Here is a 27,587-nt window from a genome sequence, read left to right on the forward strand (position 1 = left end):
CCCCCCCCCTGCGACGGGCGGCACGGCCCGGGGCGGCGGGCGGGCGAGGGGAGGGCTGGCGGAGCGGGAGAGGGAAGAGGAGGCGGCGGCTGCGCGACGCCCGCCGCGCCCCGCAGCCTCAAGCGCCCCGCCGTCCCTCGAGCGCGCCGCAGCCCCGCCTCCTCCTCACGGCGCCAGCCCGGCACGGGCGGGACCACAGGGGGGCCGAGGGGGAGAACCGAAGAACGGGCAGGCGGAGAGCGCGGAGCCGAGCAGGACGGCGCAGGAAGGGAGCACAGACCCTCCCCCGGCAGGACGGACGGGCCGTTCCGGGAGCGGCCGGTCAGCAGCTCCGCCGCCCGGGGAGGGCGATGGCCCCACCTCCCGTGTCCGCCCCCCTCCCGCACGCTACGCGGGCTCTTCCCCACGGGACTTCAGCACACACCGGCCGAGCGGAATGCTGCCTTCCCCGCGCCCGGCGCTGCGGCCCCCACGGCGCTCTCCCCGCCGCTTGGTACGGCCCGCCGCCAGGCACGCCGGGACGGCTGGGTGGCACCGCGGCCCTGGCGCCGGCACGGCGAGGTCAGGCTGGAGCCGCTCTGGGTGCGGGAGTCACCGGCAGCCCCTCGCATACCGGGCAGCTGCGGGGGCCGGGTCCGGCAACTCCCTCCGAGCTCCAGGTGCCCGACCGCTTCTGGCAGCGGCTCGGTCTGCGGGGCTTCTCCACAGCCAGAGCTGCGCTCGGGATGGGGAGGAGGGGAAAACCCGTCATTGTACTCGGGTACGAGGAGGGCTGGGCTGTCCTTCCCCCCGCGGTTTGAAGAGCCGGAAAGGGCTGCAGGGGGTTCGTGGAGAGCAGCTGCTGTCTGTACGCAGCGGACACCCCGCCTGCAGACCGGCCTCTGACCAGGCTTTTAGGTAGAACCACACCTATGGCTACAGCCCGAGCATCAGAAAAACAGCCTTGGAAGCATCCAACCACGCTCCTTCCCTATCAGTTTCACGCCGTGACTTCACTACTATTTTCACTACCAAGCCGGTCTGAAAAGTGCCACAAAAAATTCAGTATTTTAACATAAAACCCTTGCAAAAGCAGCGTCTGCCCTTCAGCAGCCAGTGCAGAGCCAACGGGCAAGGGGAGCTGTTCAGAAGCAGCAGCGATGCCTCCCATACAGCTGTCAGCTGTAGGATCTTCCATGAGGATTGTCACACCTGTGTGCTGCTCACAAGCCAGAATCGTCAGTTCCAATGAAGCTTTAATTACTTCATCAAACCGCTAAGCTATTTAAGAAAGATGAAGGATGCCTTTTAAGGAGGATGGTTAACAAAGGGTTTTTTATTAAAACTGTTAATCATAAGCCACCTTATCACTACAAGTAGCATTTCCTTCCCGCTTTGCCTATCGGTAACACGTACTAATATTGCCCAACGTTTCCTGAAGAGATTAATGTTTCTGACAACACTAGGAAACTAGGAAACTTTGTTTTCTCTGTTACAGCAGAAACAACTCTACCCCCCTCCCCACCACCTTTCAACCCACATCACACCTGATGTTTGTATTAGGGCAGTGGGGAGTTCAATGTTTTTCCTGCTCAGTTTTCCAGGCTGCTACAAGAGACGGGCACTTTTCAATGCAGACACCTCGCTGCTGCTCACACTGGTGATCAAATAACTTAAGGGCTTGTTTGTTGAATTACCTTCTGCATGGTTACAAAGTACAGAATTATTTTTTTTCCTGCTACCTGATGTTTCTGTGGTGGTGGTTCGGGTTTTTCTCCCCCTCAGAAGGAAGTTACTGACTCCACCCAGCCTCCACACACCCTTACACCCTCTTTGTACAACAGGAAGCACACCGCAGCAGCTGAACTCACCTTGCGCCAGTTCTTCCAACATGCTACTTCCTCCTGGATCTCCAAGAGTATTTCTGCACAAGTCTTCAATCTCCCCATGCCATCTTCCTTTGTAACCTATGAAAATGCCTGTTTTCCCCTACTGAATCATGTCATCTTTCATAGAATGCAGCCATCCCCATTAGAGCTGATCAACTGTCATTACCTGTCACAGGCAGTCCACCTGTGGTCAGCGTAACTGCCTCACCCTTCAACAGCTTAAGCTCATCTACAATGCCTTGGAAAGCATCTGAGTTTTGTAAGGCACTTGCTGAGACTCTTTTCTCTGCAAAGTACTTATCTACCCCAGCTAGCTGCCAGACATCTGGCAAGGGTTTTCCTCTCCTCTTATCCAATTATCAGTTGCTCAAAAGAAGCACTGCTGAGCTACATATTACTATTTGTTCCTATTGCTCCTATCAAGCTTTTAACCAATTTCATTTTCATTCACACACCTGATTCCCTATTAAATACTTAAGGAGTCAGGGAGTGCTGACTGCTGTTGGTTTCTACCTAACTCTCACTGCCCTGAGCTGCTTTCTTTGGAAATACTATTATACCTATAAGCTTTGTGGCAATGTTACCCAACCCTAAGATACAGAAGATGCATCTTCATCATAGGGAAGACATTTCCTGAAGAGAGAGTAAGGTGCTGAGCTTGTCAAGATATCCTCCACAAGATCTGAATTAGGCCCCTGTGGCATAGCAGCTACTTGTCCTTATGGAGGTTGGACTTTGCTCATCTATTCCAGGTAATACACAGCAGCTGCTAATTCATGACAGGAAACCCTAATTCAACCTGGATGAATTATGGCTAATTTAGAGGGTGAGGTGGTCTCTCTCGTAGCAAAGAATGGCTCAGAGCCAACATTTTGCATTAAGGAAATGAAATCTAAGTTAACACAGTAAAAAGACTGCTGTTTCATACTCCTCAGAGGCATTAGAAGTTCACCACCAGCACCCTGGTTGGAGCTACTGAGATGAAAAAAGCACAATGAGCAGTTATTTCTCCTCCTGACAGCCTTCTTGCAACACCATGCACCACTACCACATCTTTCCCCTTCCCACTGTTGCTAAAGCAGGGCAGAAGCCAAGCTCACCTACCACCGGCCCTAGCACTGTACCGCTCAGCTCTGCCGATCCCACAGGGAAACTACAACTGCTGCCCAGCTAAACGCTCAGCTCCGCAGAGCCACAACCTTCCTACACTAACGTCAAGCCAGACACTGCCTCACCACAACCCGGCAGCCACCAGACAGACCCCCCCCCCCCCAACACAAACCCCACCACCACCCCTCACAGGCGACGCCACACTCCAACGACAACATGGCGGCGGGGGCCGTCACGTGCCCGGCGGCGCGCGGCGCGCCTGCGCGGCACCTCCCCCCGAGGGAGGCGAGAAGATGGCGGAAGCGGAGTGAGCGGCTTGTCCGAGGCGAGTCTCCCGGCGGGACGCGCGGAGGAGGGGGAGCAGCAGCGGCAGGCCCCGGCCAGGCCGCGGCGGGGCGGGGCGCGTAGGCGGGGACCCGCGCCCTGACGGCGTCCCGGCGGCGGGTCGGCCCCGCGCGGGGAGCGGGTGCCTCCCCTCCCGCCCCCCTGTCCTCCCTCCCCCGCGGCAGCTGGTGCCTGAGGAGCCGCTGGGCGGGGGGCGGCGGCGCTGGGCCGCAGCGTGTCAGCCGGTTGCGGTAGCCGGGCTGGGCGAGGCCGCGGCTCTGGGGAAGTGGGGCGAGGGTGGGGAAGGAGGGCTGAGGGGGGCGGGTCAGCCCGCAGGGCCCGGCCTGTGGCGGGGAGCGGCCGCCCAGGGGCCCAGCCGATGGTTGCGGAGCGGCCCCGGGGCTGCCTCAGCCGCGCCCGGACAGCCCCCGGGCTGGGTTGGTCTCTGCCGCCTCATGAGCGAGTTGCACGGCGTGGCGTGGGCTGTGTTTCCACGGAGTGCAGCTTTAAGTGTTTTATTCTTCTTTTGTCTTTTTTTTTTTTTTCTGTAGACAAAGATAGGCACCCCGAAGGTTTGGTCAGGTTCGGCCTGTGCTGTAGCTAGAGAGAAAGAAAAGAGAGGAGAGAGAGGATTTCTTTTGGAGCCTTAGTCACATAGAAAAAAGGCCCATAGGGCTCTGACTTGGACGAAATTGTCATTCGTTGCCTGTGTTTCTTACCCTTGGAACTTTACAGAGAGGTCATGAGCGGAAAGAATAAGAATAAAACATATATGTAAAAAAAAAACCAAACCCACAAAACTGTTTTCAAGATACCGGTTGTGGTTGCAGATTGTTGGTGATGTTTGTTATTGCCATGGCATCTACCAAAAGCTAAACTTTCTAAAATGTGAGTGGTGACCTGGGTATCTGCTGTGAACAGTTTAACGTTAGTGGCACAGAATAGCAGGTATTTCTTCTGATACTTGCTTTCACCAAAAAATATAAAGTGAACAAAACTTCTGAATACTTGCACCTTACACACTGTCATTTGGAATTATGTGGGCTTTCATACTGTTACTACTTGAATAAATACTTCTTTTCAATGTAGTTTTCCGTTGTGCTTTGTATTTTGGGGTTGCCTAAATGTGTATGACTGTTTGAAGTTCAAGTTTAGTGCATTGGCTAAAACTTTGCACGACAGAGTTTCTTTCGAGTTTAAGTTGCTCACATGCAGAATCGTTTTAAGGTGTTTGTCAAACATGTAACAAAATAATTTTACTGGAAGTTAGGAATTTTGCCTTTTTGATGTTGAGTACTCAACAATTTCAGAGAATTGTTTTCAATTGTAGCCAAGGTTTTGAAGTAAGTAGGAGTGGTCTCACTGTAAAATAAATAAAAGCAGCACTCTAAAGGCAGCATGATTTTAACTCTGTAGTGGTTTTTATGCTTTCTATCATAAAATATCAGCTAAATTGTAATGGGTTCTTCATTTCCTTGCTAAAACAAACTACTTTTTTGTGTCTTTCCTCTTCTCCCTTAAACATTTTACTTCACACTTAGAGAGGTTTCTAACAGCTGTCATCTGTTGAAACACTTTACTATTCCTTCAGCCGAGAGAGGGCACGCTATTTCTGCGTGTTGCTGCTGTGTTAGTGCTAGGACTGAGGGGTAGTAAGCATCTCGTATCAGCTCCAAGTGAGGTGTTAGAGAAGGACTGGAGATGCATCTCAGTGCCAAGCCATGCTGAATAGAAGTTGAGGAGCAATTTCCTGGTTTTGTTGTATGGCTGGTGCAGGAACAACTTGGGCAATGACATTTGAAAATAAGACACTTTCAGCTAAAGGATTTCAGGTCTCTTAGGGTGAACTTCTAATGGAGTAGGATGCCTTGCATATCTCACCAATACTATATCTAAAACATGTCTGAGAATGAAGGAAATTACAAATCCAATGTTGTTTTCTTAGGCTAATTTAACTGGTTGCATAACTCTCTGCTAAAACTAGCTAGACGAGTTGTAGGTGTAAATATTTTGATGTGCTTTTAATGTCCTCTGGAGGAGACAACTGGTTTTTTTTGAAGGCACTTTTCATTACCATTATGTGAAATTAATGTAAAGTGGTTTTAGAAGTGATGCCATCTTTATTGCAGTTGAAGTGGTTAAGCTGTAAGCTGACTTGTGCTCTACTGTGAGGAGACAAATGGCATCAATAATGCACCATGGGTCTGAATTTTTAACGACAAAGGCATATTTTTTTCTTCAGTTCAAATAGCAGGGTGCTCTGCCTTTAAAATACATTGTATTGCCATGAATTTTCTTGGATGGCTAAAGATACACCTACCATTGTTTCTGTGTAGCTGCCTAAGGGCCTTAGCTGGCCATGTATTTATTAAAATTCAGGAATTCCACGTAATCTGGAGCTCTGGCATCCTGTGCAGAGCTCTGCTTGCAAATGAGTTGTGTTTTGAGAGGTGAAGGTGGCAGCCTGGCAGCATTCTGCTTTCAGCATTGTGAGTAGAAACTCCCTAACTGTTCCTGTTTGGATGCAGCATCCAACGGGCAGTTTGTGAAGCACTTCCCAGTGCTGCTTTTTTCCCAGTACTCTGCAGCACTTCCAGTTACTGTTTTTCTGAGCCCTGTATGGTAAGAAGGGAACCCATCTTCTCCACACCTGTTGTGCTTTTTTTTAACATCCTTTGAAAAGCAACAAACAGCAACTCTGCTATTTCCTGTTAGTCGCAATACTAATACTGAGAAAGAAATTAAAGTAAACACCCCTCATACATTGAGATGTATGATTCATTTCCATTTTAAAGGTGGCATTTTGGGAGAGAGATTGTACTCTGCAGCAGAGGAAAGTCTCATGAGGCTGGGGGAAGAATCATTGGAGATGCTTAAATAGATAGTTTCTTCCTCAACTCTTGCTATATTTTGGGAAGTATTGCTGTACAATGCATTTTTCCCTACATCTTTTCTCTCTCTTTCCAAATAGAGCATGCTGCCAGTGATCTTTGTAAGAATGTTTTGCTGAAAGCCAGCAGTTTTAGTGCTGTGGGGAAGAGGGATGCAGCAGTGCTCATGTGTGGAAATCTTGCATGTATTCTGAAATCAGTCACCTGTTGCTACTCTTGATGGATCTTGAAAGATTATAACTGCATCTCACAACGAATCCCATCAAGTAATAGCAAATCCTACAAGCTTTTCCATTTTAAAATTGCCTGTTTTTCTGTCCCCTCTTACTTCAATCCTGCTAGGCTGGACAACCACTGCACAGCTATGGAGAATGAACCGAACACAACAACATGTTCCGCGTCTACAACTACTGTCACTACCACCTCCACGTCCCGGACACAGCTGCCACAGATATCTGTCTACAGTGGCTCTGACAGGCATGCAGTCCAGGTACTGGGCTATGAGATACTCTTTCCTGTCCTGTGCAGGGCTCTCAAATGCAGGCATTGCACAATACTTTACACAAAAATAACTTTCCATTCTTAATTGCTGTCTTCTTTCTCAATATCTGACCTAGTGTTTTTCTGAATGTATTGTTTACCAAAGGGCATCAGACCACTTAAGAATCGGGCAGGATACAGGCCTGCTTCCTAAATAAGGGAGGAGGAAATGCAGTGCTAGCAAGTTGGGGTTTTTCTGCTGTTCCCCGAGGGTATGGATTATTAACAGAAGCCTTTACAAAATAACAGAAAGCTCTTGGTTTGACCAACATTGACTATCTAGATAGTATAGATAGGATCTAGAGGTATCTGTGTGTGTGTAACTGCTGCTTTGGATCCAGCCCCCTCTTGCTTTTCCTTAAGTTAGTCTCCTTGAACTGTGTGGTGCATTCTTTTGGGTTTGATAATTCAGTTTCAGGCTATTCTGATCTTTCAAAAGGCCAAACGTTATGTAGGTATTGACAAGAACTTAAGAAGGTTGGCTGTTGCATTGTGAATGCTGCTGTATTGCCAGGTGATTGTCAGGTTTTCCTTGAAAATGTGAATATCTTTTTTTTTGACTGTGTTCTGTGACTTGGTTGAGAACAGTGGAGCAAGTTCAGTATTACATAATTGGTATGAAAAGAATTTATTTGGGTTTATTTCCTTGCTAAGGTAAACTTCAGCATCATGTCAGCATGGTGTGTACATTGCAATTGTAATTAATTACCTACTGATTCATCACAGGTTATTCAGCAGGCCTTGCATCGCCCTCCTAGCTCAGCTGCTCAGTACCTCCAGCAGATGTATGCAGCCCAACAGCAGCATCTAATGCTGCAGACTGCTGCTTTGCAGCAGCAGCACTTAAGCAGTACCCAATTTCAGAGTCTGGCAACTGTACCACAGGTGAGAGCGAAGATTGCTGAGAAAGAATGGTGTGCTACTTTCTAGAGCAGGGCTACAATTCTAGAGCGTTGTCAAAAGTAATAACAGCTTAAGTGCCTGAGCTTAATGTCTCAATAATTCATTGTTACATTTTAATGACTTTTAAATTGTAATTTTCTCCAAACTATTTGGAGGGTTTTGTCTGGTGTTACAGATGCTCCAGTAGGCAACCATTCCATGCTTTTATTGCATACATTATGATGCATCATGTAAATCATCAAACAGTAATAAAGTAAATGTTAAAAATAGACTACTTCAATCTTCATCCCATGATTTTCTCTAAAAGTTGATGGCAAAAGCAGTGAATATCAATGTATCTCAGTGAAATCAAATAAAAAACAACAACATCTGGGAACTTAGTGTGTTTTGCCACACATCTGGCTGCATTATAAGTACTGGCAAAATTCAGTCTTAACTCTGAGTGTGGAAATGTAGGAAGTAAATGGCATTTCATTTTGGAAAGCACAGCTTTTAGCACTTGTGAGCATTAGAGGAGACTCATTTTGAAAACTAAAGCAGTGGAAAGATTTCCTTTGACCTCAGTTGACCTTGGATCGAGACCTGCAGGGATAGGTGGTGGTTAGTGATTTTACACATGGAAATGCTCAAACAGGGTTAAAGACTTGAGGGATGCAGCTGTTTGTCAGAACTGGGACTGACTCTTCTATGCTCCTGGCTTTTTCCTCTATAACTTTTCCACTAGATTGTGGTAATATATTGATTTGTTTTGGGTTTTTTATGATGGATTTGTATGTGCATATACAGTTACTGAGACAGACCAAAGAATATCAGATTGGGGAAGGCGAAGAAGTTTTAGTATGCAGTCTGTGCATACAGGAATCTAAATTGCTCTCCCTGCATTCATCTGAAGGGCTGTAATAGTGTCCTGTTACAGGCACTAGATGTGCCTATATAAATTATCATTCTAGAACACCAGGGTGTTCTTTACAGCATTTATAATGTTTTTTTAGTTTTTAGAGGACTCTAATCATAATAAAAATATGTGAGTTTTAATAATGAGTTTTTAATGATGTCACACTTTAAGTTCTGAGCATCATAGGTAGTGACCTGATTCGCTAGCTCCACTGTTAACATTTTTTTCCAAGTCTTAATCTGCAAGAATGCCTGAAATTGGGTAGGAATTCAAGGCATTTAGCATCTAGCAGATAGCATTCCATAGTAGGCTTGGCTGAGAGCTAATTCCACCAAGTAAAGCATTTTTACTGTTAACTCAGAGATAAGGTGATGGTAGAGAGGGATGTTTCTGATGGTTTATGCAATAATATGAACATCACTTAAACACTTTCTGATTTCAATATTTGATGCATATTCTTGCTATTTAGGCAAGCCTGTCAGGTGGGAGGCAATGTACTTCCCCCACTGGGAGTGTCACTCAGCAGTCAAGCATGTCGCAGACCTCGGTACGTAACGGAACGGAGCCCGCCATCCATTCTCAACTCCTCTTGCTTATTGCATAACTACTTGGGGGGAAAAAAAACCACAAAAAAATGAAACAGAAAAGATATTAGTATTTAAATCTGTGTGGTTAAAGTTAGTGTTACTGAAACAGTAAATAGAAGTATGATGGCTCTGAAGTAAGCAATGACTGTGCTTCCAGCATCTGCCAGTTGTGCTGATGCATGCTGCCAGCTGCCACTGCTGTTGCTGGCCAGTATTGGAGGCTTCACCCATCCCACCAAGGGGCAGCAGCTCACTCCACAAGCACTAGTGACTGTTCAGACCACTGCAGGAGTCACTCACCAAGCTTTCATCTTTTACATGATTTCTTACTGATTTTTCCCATTAGTTTCTTTATTCAGGGGACTGCTGTAGGCTAAAATCATCACTCTGTGTATCAAATGATCTAAGAGCACCAAATCTAAAGAAATCAAGTCAGTGCTCACGTAAATATATTAAACTGGTTAACTGCTGACAGCATTCATTCTTTTATTGATTATCATCTTTCATCATGCATCTTCTATGCACTTCAAATTATTTTATCCATATCTAGGTGTGTGCTGAGGTTTCAGTTATAAGCAGCTCTGTTTAGTTCATGCTGTATTTCTTCAAGCGACACTTTCAGATGTGTAATTTGCACCATCTCTTATGTACAGTTCTACAGTTGTCTTGAGTAGGACTTCTCTAGTCCTACAGACATCCTGCTTTTTAATCATGCCCTCAAGCTGTTCATCACTTCAGTGCATAGCTTTTGTGATTTAACTGTATATTTTTTTCGAGCTCCCATAGCACTGCTTTGGCTTACAGTTGTTAGAAGTAAAATTGTTCAGTTATTAAATTCACAAGGGAAAGTATTTACAGATGCTTGATGTTAAACTAACAATAATTTTTCAAGGAAATCTTTTGAGAAAGTGGTGAAAAAGAGCTGGGCACTTAACTCTGTTAGACTGGTTAGGAAAAAAAAAACCCCACACAACAAAAAACCCCAAACCACAACAGCTTTTGTTTGAGAGGATGGTAAAGACAATCACTGAGGAGCTTTTCTTATGAAACTGTAGAAAGTATTTGTCTCCAGTCATTTTTAAATGTACATATGTAGAATGAGGAATCAGAGTATGTATAGGATGAACAAAGAAGCTTCCTGATCCGGTTGTGTAACAAGCATAACAGAAGATATTGGCCCAGTCAGATAATATGAACATTTAAAGATGCTTAAGTATTAAAATTCATGCTACAAATTCTGTAAATGTATTTGAGGTATATTTTTCAGACTTCATAATATCAGTGTTTATACTTGTAGCTGCTTATTGTTATTTAGTGCCAAAGGGCTGCTTGCCACTGAAGAATGAAAATGTACAGTCTTGCCAGAATCCACTTTTGTAATAATTGGCTCAGTATATTTTTGATATCTTTACAGTTCAAAGATTTCAACTGCCCCTGCCATTTTGTCAAAGGCTTTCTGGCTTTAGGCCCTAGGATGAATGAATTTCCATGACAGAAGCAATATTTTTGTTTCCTTAGATTAACCTCTCCACCTCTCCTACACCTGCACAGATAATAAGCCGTTCACAGACCTCCAACACCACCAGCAGCAGTATTACCCAACAGACTATGTTGCTGGGGAGCACCTCTCCAAGCCTGAGTGCAAGCCAGGCTCAAATGTATCTACGAGCTCAAATGGTAAGCTTTGATTACGATTCTTAAGCTTGGTTTTGGTTTGCCCCTGTGTTGTCATCACCATTTGTCTCCCTCAAAAATAAACAAACAACCCTCAGTCTTAACTGTTTCAGCTATTATTTTATTTCTATAAATTACTTATAAATATTTTTCTTTAGTTTCAGATAGCATTGAGAATTCAGTCATTAATTTGTGAATATGTATCTTCTGAAGCGCTGTGGACATCAGAAGTTAAAGGATCACTGTAGCTTAGTTCTCTAGTGAAGTTTGCTCAAGTGTTTTTAGCCTGGTCATACTACAGTAATTAAATTGATGAGACAGAAGGAAAATAGAATAAGAGATATAGTGGAGACACACTGGAGTCTGTCTATATTCAAGGTAGACTTCTCCAATGCACTGGTAACATTCAGAGTTCTGACTACAGATTAAATTTTTCTTATATTAACTAAGATTGTTCTTTGCATCATTGTCTGTAGCATTTGTGTTGGATATATAACTTTAAATCTCTGGATTCTCCTGGAACTCATTAGATTCTTGCGGTTTCCTGTCAGTGTGGCATTTCCATTTCCTAACGCAGTTTAGGGAATTTTCATTTGTATTTATGTAATACTTTAGTGACTTTTGTATGACTTGAACCTTGTGATCTGTGTGGGATTTAATAGATGTTACTGAAGGTCTACATGAATGCTCAGGTACCAGTCAGTATGGAACACTAATCATCTCTCTTCAAAGCCTTCCATGACGCTTGTCTTTGCTACATTGCCCATAAAGAAATGAATGATAGTTAGGTGTGCTGGTATTCTGAAGCTGGTAATTTCAGGTTGTTTGTATAATACCTGTTCTTTCTGTGACACTTAATTAGCATAGTTAAAGTTCATATGACAACTTTGCTTGTTAAATAACATATTGACAGATTGGAAGCTCTAAGTTCTCTAGTACAGTAGATACTGGGCTGCGCTCTTGACTCTTTTTGCCATTGTTTCATTTGTAATATTGGAGGGAAAGTAATCTTTAAAATGCTTGTGTGAAAGATGGTAGGGTTGTCTGTATATGAAACATTTTTCTCAATATATACAACAAATATGTTGTATTTGTTTTACATTATTATCTTTTAGTTTTATTGACTTAAACTACAATGATAAATTGCTCTTTAAATTCTCCTAAGAGTGAAAAAGTAAATCTTAACAGCTCTGCATTACTATGTGTAAATCTCTCTTTGAAAACATGTGAAAGAAAGGTAATATTTTAACGTTTCAGTCTGTTACTGGATTTTTTTGTTTGCTTAACAGCTTATTTTTACTCCTGCGACCACTGTGGCTGCTGTCCAATCTGACATTCCTGTTGTCTCATCATCATCCTCATCTTCCTGTCAGTCTGCAGCTACTCAGGTGAGCTTGTGTAAATTTATTAAAGGGATGTCCAGCAGAGTGGGACAGAACTGAGAGGTAGGAGGAAAGTTTTACTTTCTTATAAAAACTACTAATGGGTACTGGTTATCGACAACATCAGTGTCTTCTCTTTGTCATCATCACACGTTTAGGGGTGATCATGTTATATGTAAGATTTGGATCATGGATATGATATTTTAGGTTTTCCTAATTAGCTTTTGTCTTTATTACCTTGAATAACTTCACGTTATCAGCTGAACTTGTATCGCCTTTTCACTGCTCGACATATTTCTCTATCTGGAAAAAATAATTTGGTACAGAACAAATATCTACAAAACATATTAGTCTTTTGCTGTGAAAAGTGAATATTTATCTAAGAAATTTATGCTGTCTTGACAGATCTTCACTTACATCTTAGCAGTTTCTTTAAAAGCCTTTGATGAACAGACCTTGATCAGAAACCTGCTAGAAATCCAAGTAAATTATACCAGTTGAGTGTTCTCCAACCCTATGTTTGTTGACCCCTTCAGAAGATTCTAAGAGATATAAAAACCTTAAAGACATGTCACTGTTCTGAGATAATGGTCAGTCACTGGGGCTTGCCTCGCCTTTGCTTTCCCAGTAGGTATGTGAGGTGGGCAGATTTTGCGGATGTATGACTGTGTATTTTTTGGGGGGATGTTGTTGAGCCAGCTCACAATGTGTCAGTTGGGCCTTCATTGGAAAGACACACTGCTCCTTCAGAGTTAAATGTCTGCCTGTATCATACAAGCTGTGAGCAAGTAGGCAATGCCAGTTAGTAAGAAAAATGATGATGTAGGTTAGTGCTAAAAGGATAGTCTTTATTTTTTAAAACAAAATTCTGTCTCAGCATAACAGATTGGAAAGCTGGGATCATCATGTACAGAATCTGGCTGTGATTTAACAGAAGTAAGTGAAAACAATCACTGACTGATTTACATTTCAGAAGGCAAACTTTTTGTTTCATGTGACATTAGAGGTGTCACGATGAAAAGGTACATTGATAGTGCTGTAGAACTGAAGGGCTCACGGATAACATACAGCAGATTCTGGTCCTGTTGACTACTCAAGGCTATAGTTTGTTAGTCTCTGGAAGTATTTACAGACTGCTGCAACTCTGCAGCATCTGTGTAAAAGATAAAATTACAATTGCCTAAGGTGCTTTGTGTTGTTCACTTTGAAGGCACAATGGAAGAGGGAAAAAATGCAAGTTTTAATTCAGTGTAATGAACAACTTCCATTTCTTTTAAAAGTTGAACAAGAAAAAGTTTTCCCATATTTTCTTTGTCACTGAAGTAAGTAGAGAACCCCAGTCTTTGAATTCTGTGGCTTAAGAGATATTTTGATAGCAGATTTTAAACCTCTTACGTATTTTGATCACATGGGATGAGAAGCATTTCATATCTTTGCTATTTTTGCCAGGATGTGTGGCACAGATGTTTATATGGTTTGGGGTTTTATCACATTCTGCTCATTTCCCAGGTTCAGAACTTGACTTTGCGCAGTCAGAAGTTGGGTGTGTTGTCAGGTTCACAGAATGGCCCACCAAAGAGCAGCAGTCAAAGTCAGTCATTGGCTCTGTGTCCTAACAAACCTGTAACCAGTTCCAAGGGCAGCCAACCAGACCCCTCAGAAAGCAATAGAAAAGGAGAGAGCCCGACTCCAGAGTGTCGGAGCACCCCAGTCACACGGACATCAAGCATACATCACTTAATAACACCAGGTAGGATGAAAATGCAGCTATAAGAAAGCTAACCTTGTTAGCTTTGTTGTTTGAGTGAAAGTTAATTTGTACATTATGATTCTGTGAGGGTGCACTGCTCTCTGACCAGATTGTGTTGGAAATTCCACATGAATGCAGTTTAATATTTAATAGTAAATTTAATTATTTGTTGATATTGAATGTTACACAGGGTTTAGTTTTAGCAGTGTTCTTAAATCATGATATAAGCACAACACAGCAATTGCAATGCATACTTGAATCACATTACAAACCTGACTCTCATTGCTGGTCTCTGGTCTCTCTGTATGCTCATTGTCAGGACATGTCATTCCCAGTCTCTGAGAAGCAAGCGTGGGCTGAAATGACCTCAAGCCTCTTGCTCTCATCAAAGTCTATTTTGTTGGTGGTTCTCTTTTTATGTGTGTACATGTCTTGTCTGTGTCATCAGAATGTTTTTATGTGAAGTACTTTTATAAACATTTAGGGAATAGTGCCCCAGAACTTTAGTATTTTGTATTGTGATGAATCAAAAAAAGCACACAGTTGGGCATTTACATTGCATGCAATATATTTGCATTTTTAGCTTCCTTATTTTGAAAGAGTAAGGGTGATCTAGACAATTGGTCTGAATCCTGTAGGATTTAGGTTAGCTTAATGGCAGCTTTTAGAGGAGTAAGTCTGCAAGGCAGAAGTTCTTGAGGTATTGAGCCCTTCTGCTCTTAGTGCTCCCTTTTGTAAAGAAAAAAATCCATCTTCACTAATAGACTAGATAAGAAAAGACAACATAAATGAGTAGTTTTTCAAGTGGAAAAGACAGAGAGGTTTGCATATAGAGGTGAATGTGCATGTACATGCTGCAAAGAATTACCAGTGAGTCACTGGTTCACTGGAAGGTGATGTGATATCTCTGGAGGTTTTGAGATTAGTACCTTTCAGTTTGTGTGTTCAAATTCAAATACATGGAAAGGTTTCAATTCACACCAAACTCTTGGAATTTTGTTTAGTCTCTCAAAATCACATTACCTAAAGTTTAACTGTGCAGTTATCAACAAATCCAGTTGATGGTGACATGCTTATCTCTTCCGTTCCAGTCTGTTTCAAGGCAAAGGTTAATCCCATTTAAAGTTGCATGAAATTCTTAAGTAAGAGAAGGCTGGATCAGCAATAATCTTAGAACTAGCACCAAAAAGATAAGTTTAGATACTTTTATATAGAAAGTACATATGTGTATGTGTGTAGATATATATGTAAAAAGCATGGCTACATTCCTTTATTCATTGCTGCATTTTGCTTTGGAAACTGATTAAATTGCTCTTGTGTACTATATTCACATAATAGCAAATAAGTTATTTCTAAACATAGTTCCAAGGGGTTGAGAAATTTGTGCTGCTCTTATTTGAAGTAAAACTTCCTTTCTTTTAATATTCTTATGTTCTCAGTCCTGAAAGAAATACTAATTGTCATTTTCTTTTCCTCCCCTCACAGCTTCATATTCTCCATTGCAACCTCATTCTTTAGTAAAACATCAGCAGATCCCACTTCATTCACCCCCTCCAAAGATTTCCCATCATCAGCTGATACTGCAGCAGCAGCAGCAAGTCCAGCCAATTGCACTTCAGACTCCTTCGGGTCAGGACCCCCCTCCATCGCAGCACTGTCTACCCCTCCCAAGCCACAATCTTCCTCCAGCTCCCAGCAGTGTCCAGTCCCATTGCTCACCTATTCACATACATCCTCCACCTCTAACATTATCTCCTACTCCATCCCAGTCAGCTCAGCAGTCAGTAGTGGTATCCCCTCCACCTTCTCACTCCCCTAGTCAGTCACCCACAATAATTATTCACCCTCAAGCGCTTATTCAGTCCCAGGCAAACTCCCTTGTCCCAACAGCTCTTCAGCCAGAGCAGGCTGCTGCTCAACAAGCTCCTACCAATCCAGTGCGACCCATTGCACAGCCACTCAATCTTCCATCACATCTTCCACTGCCATCTTCCCCTGCTGTACACATAGGGTCAGTAGAACAGCCCAGCTTAGTTTCCCCAGGTCAACAGATCGTGTCCTCGACGCCACACCAGCAATACTCAGCCTTGCAGTCCGCACCTATCCCTCTTGCAGCTCCTCCCCAGCTGTCAACATCCTCAACACAGATTCAACAACTGCCCTTGCAGTCTGTGCAGTCTTTACAAGTGCAGCCTGAAATTCTGTCCCAGGGCCAGGTTTTGGTTCAAAACACTTTGGTTTCTGAGGAGGAACTTCCTGCTGCAGAAGCTTTGGTCCAGCTGCCATTTCAAACCCTTCCACCACCACAGACTGTTGCAGTAAATCTTCAAGTGCAGCCATCAGTACCAATTGAAACTCCTGTGGTAAGTGGTAATATTGCAGTTCTTCATTCTTTATCCTCAGCTTTCTAAAGAGCTCTAAGTCTGGCCCATTGACTTTAGAAGGAGCTAAACCAGCTGCTAACAGAGGATCAGAAGAAACCTGTTGATTACAGAAACGAGTTTTAAGAAAACAATAGACATTTTCCTCTGATTTTGTTTGTTTTTTTGTGATGGATCATCAGTCAAGAGTATCAGCTAAGAATCATGAAAGTCCAGCTTTGACCTAAAAATCTAATCTTGTGATGAAATTGCAGTATATCTGAAGTTAAAAGAGCAAGTAAATATATGTAAATGCTTGTGTCACAGCAATTTTGATAAAAATCCCATATGGACTATAAGCTTTTACCTCATTACATTAATACAGTGAATTGAAGTTTAGAGTAGGAGAATGTCATCTCTATACTAGGTGCAAAGGTGTAGAGCAGTTTATTAAGATACTACAGTTCTGGATAATTAATTTTGTACTAACATCAAAGAGATCCTTTTCATACAAGAACAGGGGAAATTTTGGTGCTGTTTTGATGTTTGCCCTCCCTGCCCTTTAGTTTTATTCAGGGTAGCGTCAGGCGGCTGCAGTTTGTAACTGAAGGTTTCAGCTTCACTCACACTGAACTAAAATCATGTTCAGTGAAATAAAACTATACAAATAATGCTGACAATTAGGATGGCATTACTGGCCTTCAGTGGTAATCTCATTAGCCTGTTAACACAACCAAAAGAATCAACAGCTCTTGTAGGCTTTTTTTCAGGTTATCAACAGGTTCATGAAGAAAGTGTTTGGGGTTTTTTTAACTTCTAGCAGGAGGGTAATGATAATCTCAACTGTCTTGATATTTCATGTAGAAATTGGGTGGAAGAGTAGATTCCAGGTTTGCTTTTAGTCTGCTAAACTGGCTGTCAGTAATTTATGTGTTGTAATAGTTTTGAGGAAAATACCTTAAAATATTTTGTAAGCACTGATGCTTGATCATCTTGGTGTACGTGTCTGAGATACTCAGCTTGGTTATACTGCTGTATAAGAGAGAACAATTCGCTGACTTGTCACTGTTACAAGGCTTGTGTTTAGCAGAAGTGTGTTAAATAGCTACAAATGTGTGTGTAATTAAAAATACAGTAAACATAAAGATAAGGCATTGAAAATGTCAAGTTCTCTGGTCTGTTTGGTGGGAGGACTGTGCCTCTTTATATTTTTTAATTTGTAACAGAACACTTTTTTTTGCTGTCATGGACATTGTGATGTCACCAGAGTTCATTCTCTTTTCTGCAGTTTGGAAACTGGCATTTTATTTGGAGATTAGCATATTTTAACATTTTAACTGATAATTTATTTTAAAAAATGTATTTATGCAACTCTTTTAAGGTATTAAGATAGAATGGGAATCTCTCTAAAGCAATAGTTTGTTGGATGCAGATTTACCAAGTGGAGAATGTATGTGAAGAAGAGATGCCCGAGGAATCAGATTGTGTCCATATGGCTAGAACACCTACACCACCCACTTTGTCTCCACCAGCCATAACCTTGGGGAATGGGGAGTCACTTAATTCAGAAGATCCTTTGTCAGGTGAGAACAAATGTCATACTGAGGTAGCTGTTCTGATTAGAAACTCATAGTTATTGATGTTATAAAATAGGTATCTGTGATTCTGATCTTTTTTTAGAATTCAGTGGTATAATTGTTTAGGGAAAAGAAACTACATGAAATATATTAGGAATCTGTTTGATAGTCCCAAAAGTGCATATTATATATGTATTTGGATAACATAACACAGCAAACGCTTGTTAGAGCTCTTTAGCATATACTTTTATACTCAGATCTTAAGGGTAGTGTTAATATCCATTTTTAAGTGATAGCTGCATGACAGGAGCAAAACATCCTGACTTGATCTGGTGTGAAGGTTGATTTTCAGAATCAGGGTCAGCGATCAGAAGTTGCTGTCAGAATGGTTGGCTACACGGTAAGATTCTTCCTGGCACCATTTTTTCAGCTGTTCCAAACTATAAATGAAAACTTTTCTTCAGTGAATTATATACATGTGTCTATCAATTTTTGTACTGGATACTAATGTAACTTCCCTCATGTGCTAAATACACATTTATACACACCCTCAATAGTATATTGCATATATGTATATATGCTGTGTGTATAGCTGAATGCTTAGTGGCCTGATGTTGTATATGCTTGTGACCCTGCAAGTTACTGAGCCTTAAAGCATCCCTGAAAATAAATTCTCTCTGTAGAAATATTTCAGCTACTTAGTCTTGAGAATCCAGTGTTTCAATATACTGATTTCTGCTTTTGACTTATGGATGTATGTAAGTATTTAATGGCCAACTGTGCCAGTAGTCTGTAGGTAAAGGAAAAAGCTTATGTGAGAACTGTTTGTTTTTGGAATAGTCTGTCTAGGAAAAACATCTTGTTTTCCAGGTAAAACCTAGGGAAAAGCCTGTGCTACAGATTGGTGGTGCAGAGATGGGTGTGTTTGTCACATCTTACTTCTGGAATTCTGAGCCAAGTGATAAAATTAACAAATTCTGTTATCTTTTTTTCAGAACACGGGGGACTACCTTCAGTGACATCATCAGTCAGTGCCTCAGTAATTAAATCCCCATCTGATCCTTCACATGCCTCTATTCCACCACCACCTCTCCTGCTTCCAGCAGCAACAACAAGGAGCAACAGCATCTCAATGCCCAGTAGCATTCCTAGCCTAGAAAATAAACCTCCACAGGCCATTGTTAAACCACAGATCCTGACCCATGTTATTGAAGGCTTTGTGATTCAGGAGGGGTTAGAGCCATTCCCTGTAAGTGTAAAAGTTACTATGAAGTATTTACTACTAATTTTTGAAACAAACTAATCTTAAGGATCATGTTATTTGTGGCTAGTAGCTATGTAGGCCTTGAATCACTTTTGAAATGCTGGTTTTGACCCTTTTCCCCACTGATTGCTAACCTGTTTCTTAAAGTATTCCACTACACTTGTGCTGTATATTCCACTATACTGTTTGTACTGTCTTGTGTGTGTAATCTGAATTCATGCTACTCTTAGGCTCACCTGTATTACTGGATGGCAAGGTACTGAATGGAGACACACAGTTGAGTAGATAAGCTGTATTCAGCAGTAACAGCAGAGTGTGATTTTTAGGCTATCACTTGCAGTAACTTTGTTTTATGTTTGTGTGTCTCTTAGATACCTCAATTTAAGTCATACCTTAATTTAAACCTGTGTTAAAATTCTAAAATGTTGAAATTACATTGTTTGAAGCACTGGCAAGCCCCTTACTGAGCTTGGTGCAGTTAGTACTGTGTCTGGTAAGAACTACTGTTGAAAATTTTAAATCCATAAATGGACAGTTTAAAACCTATGAGCCTGCCTTATTAACTAGTTTAATGTTTTTAATTTTCCCATGCCTGCCTTTCTCCAGATACAGTGTGTTTCTTTTGTTAAATGTAATTACAAACTTTGCAGAGCAGGAGCGAGTCTTTGAGGGCTTTAGCACTATACAATAATGATTCATTAATACAGAATAGAAATTGTGCTTCTACTGTTACAACTGCTAAGTTGCAAATACTCTTTTCAGTTACTCATTGTTCAGGTAATGACTGTTGCTTTGCTTTTATATTGCAACAGGTAAGTGGTTCATCTTTGTTGGTAGAACAGCCTGCGGAAAAACAGTTGCTAATGGAAGGTCAGATCATGAGTGTTGTGTGTGTTGAATCAGATTTGCAGAACACAAAACATGCAGACAACTCCTCAGACACAGAGATAGAAGATATGATTGCAGAAGGTTTGTGTGATTTATATCCATTATTGCTCATAAGTGTAGTGGGTCAGACCCATGTCAAAGATTTCTGACATGGTAAAAGTGTTATAAATTCAAGAGGAGTATTTATTCATGAAGTAAACATGGTCAGAATTTTTGCTTATGGCTGAGTTATTTACCATTCAGACAATATGTCTCTGCTTAAAATTAAGAGTGTATTTTTACTTGTAGCACTGATTTTTATTAGCAGCTGGGGTAGCTTGGAAGCACATTACTGAAAGGCAATAGTGATGGGCTGCAGTCCTGAGATCAACATGTGTCCAAAGAAGTTAGAAACTGTGGAAACAGTGCCTGAAAATGAAACATAAATCAGGATTTCCTAAATCAGAGCTGTTTATATGAGTACATTTACTAGTGTATCTCAGTGTAGTCCAGAGCCCTTCTTCATTTTGCTCTAACTGCCTAGTTTAGGCAGTGGCAGGGATTTGAAGTGCTTTGATTTGTAACTAACATTTTTGATGTGATGTAATTGTCTAGCTATTAAAATGAAGCAGCAGAAAAGGCTCTTAGCATCAGGTTTTGCTTCAGCCTGTTGTTACTTCTCTCTGTAGAGCATGACCTGTATTTGGAGTGAGGGCTTTTTTTAGAGAGCGTGTGATTTATTTGAAGGGTGTATCTCTGGTATTCCAACTCCAGTTGCAAGGTTGAATCAGATTCAGTTTGTTTCCAGTTTCCAGTTTTTACTTCCTGTGTGATACCAACTTAGTAGTTTGGAGATGGGCAACCTGGTAAGTTTCAGTCTGAAGCTGCTAGAGGATTTGGTGGCTTTAGGTATGGCTTTGAGTCCTGATACATCAGATCTGTTATTCAGACACCCCTTTTAGTATTTTCAGCTCTTTGCTGTACCTTGCTGGTACACTAGCATTAGTAAGCAGTTTAGTTGACAGATCTATAACAAACTGCTATGATTCATAGTTAAAAACTTTCAGTTAAACTTTGATACCTGCATTTGCATTAGCTGGCATCAGAGCTTAATGAAGAGATTAGAATAAAAAACTGGTTTGCAATTTTTGCAACTCACTATTAGGTAAAAGTATGAATGCAGAAGGTGAATAACAAGTATATGAAACAGTGACTCAGGTAAATTAAAAATGTTTAGTCTGAATTTTTGAGCCATGCATTTTGTCCCTGAGCACAGCCATGTGGCATGCAGTTCTTTTACCTGAACAATGACAAAATGCTGCATTTTAGTTCGTGCCAGTTTCCTCATGACATTTCACAGATGGTGCATGGGGATGAGGGTTGGTTTTTTCCCATGCCAGAAGCCAAGCTAGTTTGCAGATAAGGTGGCATGATTCTAAAGTAGGTACAAACCACGCTCTACTCACAAAATACATTTCGAGCAGAAGAGAGCATGGACATTGAGTATGTGATGGGTGTGCTGCCTTGATGCCTTGCACTGCTGCTTTGGGGCTATTCTCCTTTTTCTTTCATTTATGCTTCTCTCAACTGGTGTTTGAGTTCATTATAAGGAGCAGAAAAGTTCCTCCTCATGTCACCGATAACCAAAATACTCCGTAACAGTAGCCTGTAAATCCTGTTCTTATATGCAGCTTATCTTCACAGACAAGATTCAGTGTTTTATTTGCTTTTGCGAGTCCTTTGGTTGTGATAGTTGCTTATTCACAGGAAGTGTTTTAAAAGGTGAATGCATTATGTCATTATTAGAGAGCTCAAATTCAGACTGTGGAATGCCCAGTTCTCTTCATGAACTCTTTATAAGCAATTCATGAGGACTGGAATGCTACTTTTTAACTGATCACTATGTTTGAGGGCGTACTGGCTCATAGATAGCATTAAATTTAGCAAAAAGCTGGTTAAATTACTTGAATAACTTAACGTTCAGTTGACTCAAGATTGTTTCTGTAGAGTGAAATCTGTGACTTGCTTTAGCGTTGCATGATTTTGTTACATAAATGCATTAGGTATTTCAAAATCCTGCTTGAGATGAAAAATACGGAGGTAATTTTGTCATTGAAACTGACTTCATGCCTTGTTCCTTCATTTAGAGGGACTGGATGAAATGGAAAATGAACTTCTGAAGTGTGAATTTTGTGGAAAAATGGGATATTCTAACAAGTTCCTACGGTCAAAAAGATTCTGCTCCACATCCTGTGCCAAAAGGTATTTTGGGTTACTGTGTACTACTGTCTGGTTAATGGAATAGCACCCAAATAGTATCTGATATTGAATAATAAAGAAATGGTAAACCATCACCCAAATTTGCAGAATATATGGGTACAATGGTAGATTGTTTCCCATCTTGAAATATGTTATGAAGGGAATTACGGCAAAGTTGTGGACCTGTTGCCAGAGGGTGATGTGAGTGGTGTTGGCCTTGTGGAAATGTCATGGGTATCATGGAAGAGAAATCTGTTAAGGGTTACTAAATGTTTGGAAACTGGCACAGAGGTTCAAATCATTATGTGTTTATCATATTCCCCTTCATGTTAGCAACATCAGAGGGAGAATGCTGGGCTGGGTGGGCTTTCTTGTAGTTTTGTGTGATACTAGGGGAAAAAACCCACTGAATTTATCTTGGCATAATTGAAATGCTGCACAGACAAAACCCATTCTTAAATGTTTTTAGTAACAGTGTAAAGAAATCTTTATCTGCATAGAGTGAAATAGAAATATTCATAAACATAAATAATTTGTTGTTTTCTAAAGCTTCTCATTTCCTGAAAATAAGAAGTGATGCCATTTACTTGAGCATTGTTAGCAGAGAAAAATGGCAGGTTTCTGTTCCTCTCTGAGTTCAGTAGGTGCTTTTATTTTGCTTTGATTAGAAGAGGAAGAATTAATAGTCAATACCTGAAAGGAAAATCTTCCATCATTACAGATGGGAAAGGGATATTTAATCCCAGATGTTTTAGGAATGGGGAATAGTGTCCCATTTCCAATCACCACTTTTTTTCTTTCCATCAGTGTGCCCAGAGACCACCTTTCTCTTGACTGCTACTTTTTTAATCCCCCATGTGTGATATTCCCATTCTTTGCAGTGAAAATGTATGTTTTTGCCTTGGCATTTGTTGGGACACTACCAGCAAAATACTTCAAAAAGGTATTTGGCCCCTAAATTTTAAATTGGGATTTTTTTTTTCCCTCCATCCTCCTCTGACTGGGTATCAGCTAGGTAGAGAAAATGGAAGCAAAAGATGCACTGTGACTTTAGTCACATTATTTACTGTCTGGTTTAGAGAGGTGGGGTGTGATATAATGAGAAAAGTATTTCTGTAATGGAAATTGTTAAAAAATGGGTAAGACTGACATTTTCAGGGATGATTTAGATGTACTTGATCTTGTCTCAAGACAAGGAGACTGAGTGAATAGCCTTTGAGATACCTTTTTCCTATAGCTCTGGCAGTTGCTGTTACCTTTAGTTAGGCAGCATTTCTACAACATTGTCATTTTATGGTTTCTTGATTTAATTCAGTCCAAAATACTATTAGTGCATTATTCCATATATCTTGCTTCTTTAGGCACAGCCTTAGTTGCACTAAGAAATTTGGGCTGTTTACATCAGACAAGACCAGTCGCTGGAATCGGAAGTCAGATAGCCAAAGCCTTGGGCGACGCGGGCGTCGACCGAGTGGCCCTGATGGGGCATCACGAGATCATTTTCTTAGACAGGTCTGTGGAATATTTGCTTAAAACTATGGCACTGTTTTGGGGATTTCAAATAAAATATAATACTGTAGTGTATTTGTACTGCGTTTTCCAGCTTCCAATTACTTATCCATCTGCAGAAGAAGATGTGGCTTCTCATGACGATGCTGTTCCAGCTGCCATGACCACCCGTCTGCGAAGACAGAGTGAAAGAGAGAGGGAACGGGAACTTAGGGAGCTAAGAATTAGGAAAATGCCAGAGAGCATTGACTTGCTACCAGTGGTGCAAGCTGACCCCTCAGTGTGGACTGTTGAAGAAGTGTGGGCGTTCATACATTCTTTGCCTGGTATGTAAAGTGCAATACCTTGTGCCTTTGGGTTCTTTACTTATGGTAAAGTTCCTTGCTTTTCAGCGTCAGTGTGGTGAGGAGGTGGCGTAGTAACAGCACTAGTGTACTCGTTAATTAGTGATTAAAAACTGGACTGTGATTTGTTTCCACTTGTTCTTTTAGCACAAATCCCATGTCAGTAGTACTAGTCCTACTTCTGTTGTTGTGTCCTATCTGAGGCTACAGTAAATTCCCATAGTAAGACCTTTCTGCTTTCATATTTATCCTTTAATTTTTCTCTCTCCTTAATAAGGTGGCAGCTAATTGTTGCACCAAGTCTCTTTAACAGATAATTAAGAAAAAAAAAAAATCATACTGTGTTCTTTGTGAAAAGCTGAACTTTTCCAACCTTGAATGTTACAACCCTGCCACACAGTAATAATCCAAATGAATGAAGGTTTGGATGTTGGTACTTCCTTCCACATTTCCTTTCTATTTCTCTTACACACTTGTAAATCCATCAGGAAATTACACTGTCTTTTATAGAATTTAAATCTGAACACACAAGAGGACATTGAATTAGTTAATTGCTCTCATCTGGGGTAAAAAAGGAGTTCTTCCCAATATTTTCCTATCTCTGTAATAGTATGCTTTTAGAACAGGGAAAATATAAAAAGTGCCAGAACTCAATGTTGGGGTTTAACCTGGCAGCAGCCAAACACCACGCAGCTGCTTGCTCACTTTGAAGTGAGGTGAGGGAGAGAATCAGGGAAAAGTAAAATTCATGGGTTGAGATTAAAACAGTTAATTGGGACAGCAAAGGAAGGTAAAACAATAGTAACAGTAAAAGAATGTGCAATTGCTGACTGATGCCCAGCCTGTTCCCTGGCCAACCCCCCAGTTATATACTGAGTGTGATGCCTTATGGTATGGAATATCCCCTTGGCCACTCTGGGTCAGCTGCCCTGGCTGCGTCCCCCCAACTCCCAGCTTCTTGGGTACCTTCTCACTGGCGGAGGATGGGGAGCTGAAAAGTCCCTGACTTAGCTGTTGCTAAGAAATGCTCATACTAAAACCAGAAGTGTGCTGTCAACATGATTCTCATCCTAAGTCAAAAACACAGCATTATAGCAGCTGCTAGAAAGAAAATTAACTCTTCTAGCTGAAACCAGGACAGGAGGTTTGGCTGAGGAATGATTGAACATAGGAATGGAAGGTGGAGCCCAAATTAAAAAGTGTCTGAAAGGCTCTCAGATGGCGAGACCACTGGTTTGAAAACATAAATATATAAACCCCATGAAAAACATAGCTATAAGGAAAGAAGCTTCAAATAAACAACTGACAATGGGTGCTCTTTTTCACACTGTTAGAAGACGTTTGTCCATGTAACAGAGCTGCCATACATCCAGGCATAACCAACTATTTCTGCTTAACAGATGTCCAGAACAACTTTTGAGGAACCTTTTGTTGCCACAGTGTCCTTCAGTGGAAAGGGGCCCTCAGTTACTTGGGACAGTCCAGCCCGTGAAGAGGTTCTTTTGTTGTAGGCTCAATAACCTGAGACTATGGTGTTATCATTTTAAAAATAAATCCAACTAGTTTAAAGTTGCACTTGTCAGTTTCTGTTGTCTGTAGAATACTAATGATAAATGTCTTCATGAGGCAGTTAAGATAAAGCCCATAGATCAAAACTCTGTTTACTTAACCTGTTGGTTGTAACGTACAGACAAAATTAACACCTACTTGAATTATGCTCTTTCTCAGTTGCTATTTCAGTGGTGGTTGGCCAGTCCCTTTCAACTGTGAGATCATGGCCACTGTTCCTCTTAGTGAAATGAGGAGCTGTCTTTGCTGAGACTTTAATTCCTCAAGAATTACAGTGTAATTAGAGGCTGTGGTAAAAATTACTTTCAGATTATCTTGGAAGTTCCCCTTGTGGTATTGAACTCTTGAATGTACCTTTGGTTGTGGAAGCTAAAGGGATGAGCATTGGAAATTGTGTAGCACTAGCGTGGACAAGAGCCATTGCCTCTAAGAATGCACATTTCTAACCCTGTAATTCTTTCTTCTCTTGCCTTGTAGGTTGTCAAGATATTGCAGATGAATTTAGAGCACAAGAAATAGATGGACAAGCTCTCCTCTTGTTGAAGGAGGATCACCTTATGAGTGCAATGAATATTAAGCTTGGACCTGCCTTGAAAATCTGTGCACGTATCAATTCATTGAAAGAATCCTAAGGGGTGAACATGAAGGTTTAAACAAGTCTCTCAGTGACAGAACTGACAGTAATATGCCAACATCTTTCCTGTGGCATGAGTGTTACTGTGATGTTTTGCTAAATACAGGGGGTTTTCCCCACATAAAGACTTTAAAACGTTCCTTTAATTATACCAGGTAGTCTTCTGTAGTTTCTGACAATTAATAGGTTCATAGTAAAGCCTGAGTAATACATTGAATTGAAGTGGGAGTTCATGAAAAAACATGAGGTGAAATGTGCTGTGATAGGTCAAATATTTCCCAACATGTACTTTATCTTACATGTTTAACACCCCAGCACCCACCCCAATCTAAACACCATTAAATTGTGTTGCTGTATTCTGAAAGATTTTTCCCCCGTGTACAGCAGTTTTTGGACTGAAATAACAGAAGTGTCCACAGACCCTGTGGAAGCACTAGTAACAGTAAAATGCTATGCATTTAGTCGTGCTCTCTGAGTTTCTTTTAGTCTTGAGCAAATTGTTTGCAAGGGGTAGGTTGGCAGGCGGTTTTCCTTGTGTAGGCTTACCCTCATCTCTGCCACTGTAGTATTTTCTGGAAATACTGTAAACCATGTAGAAGACTCATCAAAATCCTCATCGTCAGGCTGCGGAGATGCGATGGCCGGAGGTAACTGAAGCACACGTTACTTTACTCTTTGTATGCTGCTATGCACTAAGAGGGCATTAAGTTGTTGGGTTTGTAGTTCTGCATGCTGCTAGTTAAACTAGACCAGCAGTTCTCAAATGAGCAGTTCAGAGTGGATCCTGAGAAGGTGTGAGAGCACTCAGGGTTTGGGTTCCCAAACGTGTAGGCGTGAGGGGCTGAAAACTGCAGCCAGACCTAGCTGATGTTGAGATGAGCATACTTTAAAGACTGGAGGTAGAGAAGGGATGGCACAGGTCAGATGCTGATTTTCTTGATACCTCTTCTAACTTGTCTTTCCCCACAGTGCATTCCCAGTGCCTCACTGGAAGCTTCCAAGCACCTTTTATTTCTCCACTGGCTAGCGTGAGCTGGGCTTGCAGTAGTCTGAGGAAGGAGCACAGTGAGTTGCTCAGTGAGGCCTTTTGAGCTGGGTGTAGGAGCAGCTGCGGCTGCAGTGAGGGAGCCTGGGAGGTGGAGGTGGACAGGAGTGCCACCACTAAGCAACATAGGGAGAATTCTCTAGGGACCCTGTTTTGTCCTGCTCCAGGAGATTTTGACTTGAATGATGAGGACCCAGGCAGTGGGATTTTAGTGTCTGTCTCTGTCTTCCCTTTC

At 41.7% G+C, this 27,587-nt stretch overlaps 1 protein-coding gene across 1 annotated transcript; it reads left to right on the forward strand.

Moving 5' to 3' along the window:
* Positions 1-6,548: 6,548 nt before the first annotated feature.
* Positions 6,549-26,305, forward strand: PHC3 (polyhomeotic homolog 3; the record flags this gene model as incomplete). Its single annotated transcript, XM_084267205.1, has 14 exons — positions 6,549-6,683; positions 7,460-7,618; positions 9,001-9,078; positions 10,637-10,795; positions 12,082-12,180; positions 13,684-13,924; positions 15,410-16,287; positions 17,717-17,867; positions 18,857-19,110; positions 19,938-20,094; positions 22,140-22,254; positions 23,613-23,763; positions 23,855-24,086; positions 26,151-26,305. Exons 1-14 carry the CDS (start codon positions 6,558-6,560, stop codon positions 26,303-26,305), a joined length of 2,955 nt encoding a protein of 984 aa, XP_084123331.1. The 5' UTR covers positions 6,549-6,557.
* Between the last annotated feature and the right edge of the window lie 1,282 nt (positions 26,306-27,587).

This window comes from Gallinula chloropus (assembly GCF_964237585.1).
Source record: "Gallinula chloropus genome assembly, chromosome: 8".
Classification (NCBI taxonomy): Eukaryota; Metazoa; Chordata; class Aves; order Gruiformes; family Rallidae; genus Gallinula; species Gallinula chloropus.